At 45.7% G+C, this 12,201-nt stretch overlaps 1 protein-coding gene across 1 annotated transcript in view; it reads left to right on the top strand.

Annotated features, from left to right (window-relative positions):
- UMOD (uromodulin) overlaps window positions 1-10,713 on the top strand; it is a 14,952-nt gene extending 4,239 nt beyond the window's left edge. Inside the window, exons 5-11 of the mRNA XM_006146593.3 lie at window positions 1,440-1,648; window positions 2,596-2,744; window positions 4,529-4,774; window positions 7,681-7,843; window positions 8,710-8,791; window positions 9,225-9,266; window positions 10,389-10,713. Coding sequence (XP_006146655.1) covers window positions 1,440-1,648; window positions 2,596-2,744; window positions 4,529-4,774; window positions 7,681-7,843; window positions 8,710-8,791; window positions 9,225-9,266; window positions 10,389-10,450 — 953 coding nt within the window. The 3' untranslated portion in view covers window positions 10,451-10,713. The remainder of the gene's footprint in view (window positions 1-1,439; window positions 1,649-2,595; window positions 2,745-4,528; window positions 4,775-7,680; window positions 7,844-8,709; window positions 8,792-9,224; window positions 9,267-10,388) is intronic.
- The last annotated feature ends 1,488 nt before the right edge of the window (window positions 10,714-12,201 follow it).

The following is a 12,201-nucleotide window of genomic DNA, read 5'->3' as shown; positions in this document are numbered from 1 at the left end:
CAGCGGGAAAACACTCCAGGCTCCCTCAGACCCTAGATGACCTTAGATGACCATAAGGCTCCCAGAGCTGGGGGACCTCGCATATCCCCATGTTGAGTGGGTACAAAGGTTGCTGCCACTTGGTAGTCACAGGCTACCTGCGACACCTGGATACAGGATTGGCAGCCAGTCCTCTGACCAACCAGGACCCTGGGCAAGGCACTGGCCCTCTCACAGCCAAATGCCAATTTTACAATATCCAAGTACTGCTGATACTGCAAGTTTTATTAACTTGTTTTTCTTCAAAATGACTGAAGCCCTTCTTTGAAGTAATGAAAGTTATCCCTTCTTTGGGATATGACGGTCACTACTGGTCTGTGACAAACAATGCCTACATTAGACGGTTAACTAAAAATAAACACAGTGAAAAGAAAGTCATTAAATTCTAGCAACTACACAATACTTTGATGAAACAATCTAAAAAAAAAAAGAGATACAAAAATACTTCCATTAAAAAAAAAAATTCTATCCGAAGGCTGTTGCCTGCCCCAAATACTAAGCCTGTTAAGAGGCGAATGAATGAACACATAGCACTGACATTAGCAGCAAGTAGGGACTGTGTCTCCTTGATGTAGAAAAGATAGAAAGAAATTGCAGTTAACTTTTTTTTTAATTGCCTAAGTATGTGCACTGGATAGAGAGAGGCAGGGAGGGAGAAAACACCTTCTAAAGGGGTATGGTCACACTTCAATCCCTTCTCCCTTCCTCCGTCCTGTCAGGATTTGGGGCTTACACTCAGTGTCTCTCAGGGTGCTGGGGCTGGGATTCAAACTGCTTGGCCTTAACCACTAGACTCTGAGGTTGACCAGTTAGCTTTTTTCTTTTTCCTTTTTTTAAGCTGAGATTATTTTGTTTTTATTTCTTTCTTCCATGAAAGAGAGTGAGAGAAACAGAGAAAGAGAGAGGCAGAGAAAGATAGAGAGAGGTGGAGACAGTCACCCTCAAGAAGGTCTCAATGTTACAGTCCACCTCCACCTTCAGCCAACCCCAGATCATGGGCACCTGCATGTTTGGTGTGTTCAGGGAGGTCCTTGGATGTGAACCCAGAACTTTCCCATGTGGGTCAGCTTCGAGGGCATTGCACTGCCACTGCATCTAGCCTCTGGGATTCAATGTTATTTAATCCTGGAACATGGAAAGATGCCAAAATAGTCTCGCAGTTTGCATATAACCCACTCTTAAGGGAATATGGGATGAAATGGTTGGCCTCTGGCTGCATTCAGCAGTTCTCAGAATCCAATCTTGTGTCCTCATCACCTGGAGAGGGGAACATGATCAGCCTTAGGCTACTCAGCACCCAGGGCTGGGAACCAGCTCAGCCAAGTCTGGCCCTCACGGACTTGTGGGGCCCCTGAATCACAGACACAGGCACCCAATCCTTGCCTCCTTGACCATTTCAGATATCTCTCTCCTGGAGCGCAGGCTGGAGTGTGGGACCAATAACATCAAGGTGTCCCTGGGCAAATGCCAGCTGAAGAGCCTGGGCTTCGAGAAGGTCTTCATGTACCTGCGTGACAGCCGGTGCTCAGGTTTCAGTGAGAGGGACAAGCGGGACTGGGTGTCTGTAGTGACCCCGACTCGGGCTGGCCCCTGCGGGACAGTGATGACGGTAGGTCCTGACCTATTGGACACAGAGCAAGAGTGCTGCCCAATTCAAGCCCCCACTCTACCACTTATTAGGTGTATGAACTTGGGTGAGTTATTTAGCCTGACTCGGCTTCAGTTTTCTCAGCTGTAAAATGGGGAATGAGAGTACCTACTCCATAAGGCCATAGAGAAGCTTAAGTGAATTAGAACAGTGACCGGTACATTGCAAATGGTCTATGGATGTAAGCTTCAGATAAAGAAGGTGATCCATGGTGATAGTTCCCCATTTTATAGATGGAACAAGTAGTGCTCAGATGGCAGTGATTGTTCCCAGCCAGCAGGTATCAGTGCTGGGTTCAGAAGCAGGTCAGCTTCTGGTGGTTCGGGGAGCCAGGGGCTGTGTCATTGGCATTTGGGGAACCAAGAGCTTACCTAGAGAGGCCACGTCAAATGAGACCCAGAGGGAAATTCTTGTGTGAGTGGAACATTGCTTCCTCCTGCTTCCCTCAGTTCCCTTCCCTCCAAGAAAAAGGGAAGAGAACAAAGGGAAGAAGAAGTTAATTAATTGTCATTTGTCAAGCAGAGCCTTTGAAATCTCATCAATGATGCCCCAGCCTATTGTTTCTCAATGGGGTACTAGGAAGAGCCCAGGCTTGTCAGAGCCCATGGACTGTGGACAGGCAATCCATAACTAGGAACCTCTGTCTCCTCATTCATGAAGCAGGGATGGGCAGCCTTGCCTCTTAGCGCCACTGAGGGGGCTAATGCAATGATGCAGGAGGTTTGTTAGCTCAAGGTCTGGGACTTGACACATGTTCAGAAAGGGTCACTGCTGTGCTGTTCTTAACTTTTTATCACAGAGATGGGAAAACTAGCTCACAGGTGGCTAGAGACAAACTGCTTTGGCTCTGCTGTCCTAGTCAGACTCTCATGCCCTGTTCTTTGACCATACCCTCTTTCCCAACACAGAGGAATGAAACCCATGCCATCTATAGCAACACCCTCTACCTGGCAGATGAGATCATCATCCGTGACCTCAACATCAAAATCGACTTTGCGTGCTCCTACCCTCTGGACATGAAAGTCAGCCTGAAGACCTCCTTGCAGCCTATGGTCAGGTGTGGCTGGAGAGGGTCCCCAGTGGCTCAGAAGGGCTCCACCCCACAGCCTCTTAAGCAAGAGACCTTCAGCTTCGCTGTCAACTGCCACTCATAGGGATGGTGCTCATGGGTATGGGGGCTGGGAGGCAAGGCTATCCAAGGGAGGAGCCTAGCTAGGAATCTTGGAGCCCAGATTTAAATCCATACTCTGCCACATACTAAGCCACTGGCTTTGAGAAGTTATAGCCCCACTCCAGGTGTCAGTCTTCTCATCTGTGTAACAGGTTTAGCTATAGTTGTACTGCCTTTCTTAGGAGGACAACAGGGCTCTACAACTGTGAACCAAATGTTAGCATCTCAGGTTTTTCAGAGGGGCAGGGTGGTTGGACCAGAGGGAAGGAGAGGGTCTCCATCCAGTTCTTCCCTGAGACTTTGGGCAAATCATATCCCGTATTTGGACCTGAGTTTCCTTCTTTCTTTGTAAACTGAAGGAATCTGATTAAGAGTTTATAAATTATACTCCTTGAAAGTGTCTTGGGGCCAAGGAAGATGTCTTGAGAGAATGCCTGCAGGAGTGGACCACATTGGGTGCCCTATGAGGTTTCATTATTTATTTATTTTTTAAAGATCCTGTTACTAAATAAAATGAAGAGTCTTTGAATAGGATGAATTATAGGCCACTGATGCTGATGTTGGAAATCGAATTAATAATAACTAGCATTTATTGAGAGGCATGGTGTTAAGTACTTTACATGGAATAAGTCATTGAAATCTTGCAGCAGCCCTAGGAGATGTAGGTATTATTACTCCCATGATACTGAAGTTGAGGATCAAGGAAGTTTGAGAAAACTGCCCAGAGTTGTGAAGTTTAATAAATGGCAGAGCTAGGGTTCAAACACTAGGTCCAGAGCCCTTACTCTACTATAAGCTTCACTTTGAAGCTTGCCCATGGTTACATGTTCTCTGGGCCAGCTAGACTTAGGAAAAGGTGTTAGGCACTGATGAAGGTGCACAGCTGGCTTGGAGGAAGGAGGTTGCTCACTACCAGCTCTGGCTGGAGTATGACTTGGCCATGCATTGCCCTGGAGCAATGTGTCCATGCCCTGGGGCTGGTAAGCTCCAGGGACTAGCCCATCTATGTGCAAATTACTGTCTGGTTCGAGTTGGAAATCTCACTCCACATAGTTCTTACCTGTCCAATTATAGGTAAATGTTGCTGAGTACTTCTCATGTGCCTTATTTCATGCAGCATCAATCTTACAATGTCTCTTAAAAGATTGCCCAGTGAAGTTGACATCTGTGTGACTGTTTCCAATGTGGTTAAAAATAAACCCTGAGTGTTACTCTACCACAATGGAGCCACAACATGGAATTGTAGGACTCCTAGCTCATCCCTTTACATCTGTGCTAAATTGAGACCAAAGAAGGAATCCAGATGACCCCTCAAGAGTTTGTTCCATATCTTGAAGGCTACAGGAGTAGCAAGGTTCACCAAGTAGGAGACATGTTACTTAGGACAAGACCTATGGGTCAGCAGTACGCTGCCTGGGAGCTCGTTAGAAATGCAAAACCTTGAGCCCCACCCCCAGCCTACTGAATCAGAACCTGCATTTTAACAAGACTCCCAAGGTGACTGTGTGCTTGCTCATTGCTGTTTGCAAATCCACAATGGGTGAGTTCCTCCTGCTGGATAAAATTGCAAAGGACTTTTTCAAGGGACTGTCCAGGAATGCAGAGAAGAAAGGGCAGCTCACCTGTGGCCATTCTCATCCTGTCCTTACACCAGCCCTCTCTCCCTGCAGTACCCTGAACATCAGTGTGGGTGGGACAGGCATGTTCACTGTGCGGATGGCGCTTTTCCAGAGCCCTACCTACACACAACCCTACGAAGGCTCCTCTGTCACACTGACCACCGAGGCATTTCTCTACGTGGGCACCATGCTGGATGGGGGCGACCTGTCCCGATTTGCTCTGCTGATGACCAACTGCTATGCTACACCCAGTGGTAATGCCACAGACCCCCTGAAGTACTTCATCATCCAGGACCGGTGAGGCAAAGGTTCCTGGGGGCACCCATGGAGGGAACTCAGGGTGATCTTTGGGCTTGAACTGGGGCAAAGTACATTTTATCTCCATTACCCCCTAGCTGAAATTTAACATTTCCATCCATTCTGGAATATAGGCAACAAGTCACGAAAGTATTAACAGTTATGTAAAATCATTTATGCTCATCAATATTTTTCAGTTGCTTTGGTATTAGAATTTGCACTGGACCTTATTATTTAATGCATTGTCAAATATGTGTGTGTATATATATATATGTATATGTGTATCTCTCTCTATATATATGTATATATGTGTATATGTATATATGTGTATATATACATATATATATATAGAGAGATACACATATACTTATCTCAAATATATACTTATATAATAATGTATGAAAATACAATGCATATATCAAATGTTTTGTGTTTTAAGAACCATGCTTCAAGTTAATTGGTTTTAATTATAATGTTTTAAATACTTCCTTTCTATTTTTGGAGAGGTTTTTGCTATAGAGCACATGCGCTCGCCAGAAAGACAGAGAGAGACAGAGAGACAGAAAGCGAGAAATCACCCCTTGGGGGAATGGCCACACCACAGTCCTTTCTTTTCCATTCTCCTCTTGGGCACGCACCACATGCTCCTGGTGTGAGTTTAAGCCACTGGGTCTGGGACTCGAACTGTGGGAAACTACATGAGAGTCCAGTGACAGAGTCATTACGCCAACTGCTGGATCCCTAAATACTTTCTTTCATGTTCTTAAAAACATTGTTTTTGAGGAGGGATGTATAAGCTTCACAAGAGAGTAGAAGGAGTCCATGATTCGTCTAAGACAGCAGGCAGCCTGCCACCTGGCTTGGAGGACTGAGGCATGGGCATAGTTAGCCAAGGGCCATTGAAATTGGAGGACAAAAATGTGCTGCTTTTTACTCAAGAGCATCAGCGATTGTGATCCACACAGTGAGAAAGTGGTTCACACTTTCATTCATAAATTTGACTGATACTTCAGAAGCTTGCTGTCTATCAGCCTCTGTGGACATTGCAGTGAACAGAATAGATAAAAAGAAAACGAAACCTCTCTGCCTTCATACAATTTATATTCTAAGGGGGAAGATTGACAATTAAACACAAGTGAAATATATGGTATGTTAATGGTTAAAGGGTTGCAGAGAAAAATGAAGCAGGGAGAGGGGAGGGACACTTGCAATTTCATCAGTGTGATAAGAGAGCTGCATCTTTGAGAGGCAGTGGCTATTCAGGCCAGTTAGAGTCTGCCTGGCCCCGGATATTCTCAGTTGGGTACTATTCTGCAGTTACAACAGTCCGTTATTTGGAATTTCTCTTTGCACTAAAAAGAAAGCAGAAATCTGTTATAATTTAACAGCCCTTTTGTATACCCCGTACTCATTTATATAGTTGGGTTCTATTTATTCCAAGTGATATTGCTTTACCATTTGTGGTCATGATCCAAAGATTCTTCTAGAAAATAAATGTATTTAAGTAAAAACAGTATGTGAATTTAAAGAGAAATAGTGAGTAAATAACAATACGGGTGTTGGGACATACAAGAAAGTAGTAATAAAGGTGTCTCTAGATAAAGAAAGAAGAACTGAAATTTGGAAAATATTGGCATGATCTTGATTAGGTTCAAATCCTGGCTTTGTCATTTCTTAGTTCCCAGAGCCCAGTAAGCTCATCTCTTAGGATAGTCATTTTCTCATACGTGAAATGGGGTAAATTATACCTACCATATTGGGAGTTTTTTAAACTTCTTTTTCCTGAATACAAAAATACAGCAGGTATGTTGCGGAAAACTTGGAAGGTAAAGCAGCAGGAAGAGATGTAGGGTGTGTCTATGTGTTTTTCTGAGTATAAAAGAACTGCAGGTACATTGTGGAAATCTTGGAAAGTTTTGAAAATGAAGTAGAAAGAAATGCAAGGTGTGTGTGGGAGCTGTGTGGAGAACTACCAGTCTGAGAGAGGTACCAGAATATCACAAGACGTGGAAAGCGGCGACAAGTCAGGGAGACAGTGGGAGTGGTTGGAGGGGACGCTTGTATGCTCTGCCTGGGTTGAATGCACGGGGACACCATGGCACCATGGACCACCTAGATGCCACTCTCTGCCGTTCAGGGGGTGGGTCTACTTAACCTCAGGGCCTTTATTTTGCCAAGTGGAGTTTGTAATGTTGGGGTCAGATCTGAACTGTGAGGGAGGGACACAGAGCAGAGAGTGAACACCACCCCCAGAAGTTCCTTTCTCAGTTCTTGAAGTCAGTGTTCAGCCTCTCTTCTAAGTCAGCTTTGAGCAAAGCTTGTGAAATAGCAGAACGGTGTTCTCCTGGCCTGCCTGGTGCCTGTGTACCCTGCCCTAGCCCAGCTCTTGCCTGAGTCTCTGCACAAGCTATTTGGAGTTTCTCTTTGCACGAGCGTTTGGGTACAACTGTGTAAGTACGCAGATGGGTGTGCACACTGCGATCTGGTCAGTGGTCCTCAGTACTCAGAGGTTTCCCTTGTTATCATTATACCAGGCACATAGTAGAGAGCAAATAGTTAATAATGATTCTTGAAGCCATTTCCTGGGAAATCAGAAAATACTGACAATGGGGTAGCTTCAACTCTGAGATGACAGTTTTGCTTTCATGTCAGCTATGTAGGGCACCTATGGCCACATTCTGTTCTAAGCATTTTGAAAAATTAACTAATTTAATCCTCACAGCTAATGCACATCATGGGTTACAATGGTTATCCCTGTATATAGATGGGGAAATTGAAGGACAGAGATTCTAAGAAAGTGGCTCAAGGTTGCACAGCTAACAGACAGTAGATCAATATTTGAACCCAGGAAGTTGTTCCAGGGTCTTTTCTGAACCAACCACCATTACATGATGTAACCCTTCCAGATGTCCACGTACCGTTGACTCAACCATCCAAGTGGTGGAGAATGGGGAGTCCACACAGGGCCGATTTTCCGTCCAGATGTTCCGATTTGCTGGAAACTATGACCTGGTCTACTTGCACTGTGAAGTGTATCTCTGTGACATCATGACAGAAAAGTGCAAGCCCGTGAGTCACTTCTCCCTCAGCCTGCTTGCTGCCCTTTTCCCTCCCCCATATAAGCAAAGATATCTGCATAGGTCTAGTAGAAAACAGATCAACATTTCTTCAGTGTTTCCTTCTTTTAGTACAGGAATAGAACTGAGCAATCAACTGGGGTAGGCATGGCCAGGCAAGAGATCTAAGCTGCAGGGAAATCAGGTGGACCAGTGAAGTAGGGCGGGCCAGTATAAGTTCTGGCTTATCTGCAAGCTTGTGTTCTAGTCACAGCAGCTACATTTTTTTTTTTTTTGAGAGGATTTTGCTATAGGGTGCACACACTTCGCCAGAAAGACAGAGAAACAGAGAGACGGAAAGCAAGAAATCACCCCCAGGGTGGATGGTCATGCCACAATCCCTTTTCCTCCATTCTCCTCTCGGGATCTTGGGCACGCTCACACACACCCACAGCTTGAGTTTCAGCCACCGGGTCTGGGACTCAAACCGTGGTCAAATGCATGGGAGTCCAGCGACATAGCTATTATGCCAACTGCTGTCTCCACAGTAACTACATTTTTAAGCACTCTGTGTACCTTATGTGTTTTGACATTTTAACACTTCACAGAGACTCTGTAAGGGAGGTTTCACTAACCCCACTTTCTACATGGGAAGAGAGGCTCAGAGAATATATGTGATTTGTTTGAGATGATTACAAATGGTAGAGCTGGGACATGGACCTGGGTCCACGGATCTTCTCGCAAATCCTGCCTCTACCTGCTGCAAGCCCCAGCCTGAGGTGGGAGGATGCTCCTATGAGGCACGCAGCCCATTCCACCTGCCAGGACCATATGCATTCTCCCTCATGGGAGGTTTGCTCTATCACCCTCTCCCTACAGACCTGCTCTGGGACCAGATTCAGAAGTGGGGTCAGCATAGACCAATCCCGTGTCCTGAACTTGGGTCCCATCACACGGAAGGGTAAGAGATCACTCCCTCTCTGATGTTCTTGGCTGGGAATGCTCTCTGGAGAGAAAGAGGGGTGACAAATTGGCACCTTGGGTTCCTGTGAGGATTTTCTGGTGTAAGGCGAAATATAAGCTGCCTTGCTTTTCCAGTTCCAGCCTTTTGGAGGAACTGGGAGATGGCCAGGCAGGCTGGATGAAGTGTGGGATGAGCTGATGTGGGCAGGGCCAGGTCACGTGGGCCCTTGCAGTTCTCACCAAAGTTTTAGGCCTTCCTCCTGAAAGCAGTGGGAGCCCCTGCAGGATCCAAGTGGAGAAGTGACATGATCACATTTGGCTTTCGAAAGGATCACTCTGGCTGCAAGGAGAGGTGTAGACTATAGGGGCTTCTCTCAGACTTCTGGCCAACTTCAAGTCTCTTTTACTAATCTTTCTGCTTCTTCCCAAAGGTACCCAGGCCACAGTCTCAAGGGCTTCTTCCAGCAGTTTGGGTAAGTTACGGATCCTCTCCGCAGTGGTACCTGCTTCTGAACTCTTTTCTGGGGCTTCTATTTGTGGATCCTAAGGTGTGCTTGACCTGGGCACTGTAGAGGCAATCAATTGTATCTGTGGAAACACCTACCCCTGGGGCTGTACACATGCACACACACCTGTGTTGTCTCATAATAATAAATACATGCCAATAGACAGGCAGGGGCATGCCCAGATGGGCAAATAAAATGTAGATCGTCCAGACATGTTTGCACGCATGCATTAGGTCACATGCATACATTCATATTTACACACACAGATGCACCGACAGCTGTAGTTACATGCATGTACATATTCAGGTGCAGCTATACACACTTTTATTACAAATCTATACCCAAAGGATATACACACACCCTAGATCTGCATCTTGGGCACTTCCTGATGCACTGTGGTTTATCTTTAACATCCTTTTCAGGATTTATTCAACAGGTGGCAAATATTTGTTCAAGACTATCATGTGCCAAGAACCAAGCTCAAGTGCTAGAATTAATACAGCGGAAAAACAAGAAACCCTGTTTTTCTACTTCTTTGCTTCTCTGGCCACAAAGGCAGAGGGACTGGAGGCATTTTTTATGGCCCTTGATTTTCACAGCTACTGAATTATCTGAAAAATGAATCTGTGCAACTATTGCCCTTTTTGGCTCCTGGCATACAGACCCAAGGGGATTGTTACACCAAGGAGATGTTGGATCTATGCTAGTTCAGCCCAGTGCTGGTGAGCTCAGAGGCAAAGTCAGAGTGTCCAAAGAGGCTTGGCCTTTGTGAATATCCCTCAGAGTCTACAAACATGATTGAGTAGGTTGGTACTGCTCCAGAGTACCCTTTTGAGGTGGTATCAAGCTTGGTGCCAAAGGAAAGACTGCTTGTGGTCATTGGTTCACATTTTTTAATTTTTCCACTCAGAGTGGGCACTTTTTTCTAAGTGGTCTTCAAGGCAGATAAGGAAGAAACTTCCTTTTTCTAACTTATCAGGCCACAGAGGATGTCTTTTCCTAATTGGTCAGTCTATAGGAGGCATTTTATGTAGTTTGCACAAAAATCACATTAGTGCTAGAACAACCATTTATTTTCTTTCCTTCTAGGGCTCATGAAGTTCTGGCTCCCTCTGCTTCTCTCAGCTGCCTTGACCCTTACTTTTGAGTGATGGACGGTGGGAAACCTGTGCTCTGTGGCTACCAGCTCACTTCCTGCCAGCCGGGAGGGGCAATGCAGACTAATGTTCCAGCCATGAAAAAAGGAGCTCACATTTCAGCCAGCCTACTCTTGTCATGTCCCCTGTAATCTTCTCAATGACAAACAGCTTGTGTATTTAGATGCCTCCTCTCAAAGTAGGCCTGGTGATGCTGTGTCTGTACACGGGATCTCTGTCTCCTTAAAGAGTGTGGCAAAATAATAATTTAAAAATCTGACTTTGGAATCATTCATTAGTTCAACAGGTTATTACTGAGTACCCACGAGATCTAGGCACTGTCTATGGTACTGGGTACCCAATATGGGGAAAAGGACTCCATTCCTAGCCTCATGGAGCTCATGGTCTGCTCAGAGAGAGTAGGTTCTGCGGTGTGATCTTACATAAGATACATAATGTCCCTGAACGTCATCTACCCATCCATTCAAGTAATATTTTCTGAGCAGCTACTATGTGCCAGGCACTATGCTGGCTGCTGGAGATCACAGCAGTGAGCGTTGGACACAATCCGTGCCCTCCTGATGTTTATGGTCTGGTGGGAGAGAGAGAACTTGAAAAAATAATTCCAAGTAGGTCAGGCATTTCAGATATGGAGGGTATAATGGGGCTTCTCCTTCTGTAGAGTGGAGATGATAATGAGACCCTCCTAGGGTTCTTTCAGATTTCTAGAAACAGTTTTGAGCACCTCCAACATGCCAGGCCTACTAGGGTAGGTAGTGGAGAGACACTGGAGAGTAAGACAGACCTCACGTCTGCCTTTGGGAGTCTCACAGCCCTTAGAGATGATAAGGAATCAGCGAGGCGATTCAGGTCCCTGGTGAAGGCTCAGAACTCCCTCCATTCCAGAAGAGGTACACCTGTTTCCAGGGCCCCACTGACAATGGGAGCACAGGCCCATTACCCACACAGGTAGAGGATGCTTTGCAGGGAGGCCATCCAGGATGTCCAGCCAGAAACCAAGGGGCTGCTGGCTCTAGGAGACCGAGATGTTCCAGAGGCCTCCGTCCTTGCCAAGTGGGAGAAGGACGCCTGATGGGAACTCTCTGCCCTGATGCCAGCTGTTTCCCTGGACTCCAGCTGTCGCTTTCCAGGAGACGTCAAGGTCCTGCCACATTGTTAGAACTGTTTGATCCCAGGGAAAGCCACACATGTGTATCAGCAAGTGGGGCCTGCCAGGACAGCGTATCTTAAGTTAAAGGCCCTTTTCTCACGCACAGTCATGCACTCAAGGTGCATACCGGCTGCCTTATATAAGAGCTTTATGTGGGAGGACTGCGGGCTCATCCCAACTCCATCCATGATCAATCCACAGTCAGTTGGGCCTGACTGACCATGTGGAGATTCATCTATACTTTGACTCAGGTACACCAGAGCATAAAGAAAAAACTCTATGCCAAGAAAAATAAAAACAAGAGCCAAAGACAAAACTGGAAGAAAGCATATCAGAACAAATCCTTTGGTCCTTCATTTACATTTTTTTCTGTTCTTTTCTGTTTTCTCAGTTAGTTATCCAGCTTACTATATTCAGCAGAGGGGCCAGCAGGTGGCATGGTGGTTGAGGGCACTGGACTCCCACATGGTTGATCACAGTTCGAGTCCCAGACCTGGCAGCTTGCTCTTTCACTTTCCCTCTCTCTCTCTCACTCTGTCCCTCTCTGGTCAAATTAAGATAAACAAATAAATAAAGTTAAATTTAAAATAATTAT

The sequence above is a fragment of the Tupaia chinensis genome, unplaced genomic scaffold (assembly GCF_000334495.1).
Source record: "Tupaia chinensis unplaced genomic scaffold, TupChi_1.0 Scaffold000182_1, whole genome shotgun sequence".
NCBI lineage: Eukaryota > Metazoa > Chordata > Mammalia > Scandentia > Tupaiidae > Tupaia > Tupaia belangeri.
Note: the sequence above shows the minus strand (reverse complement) of the source record. Positions and strands in the feature narration are given on the sequence as shown.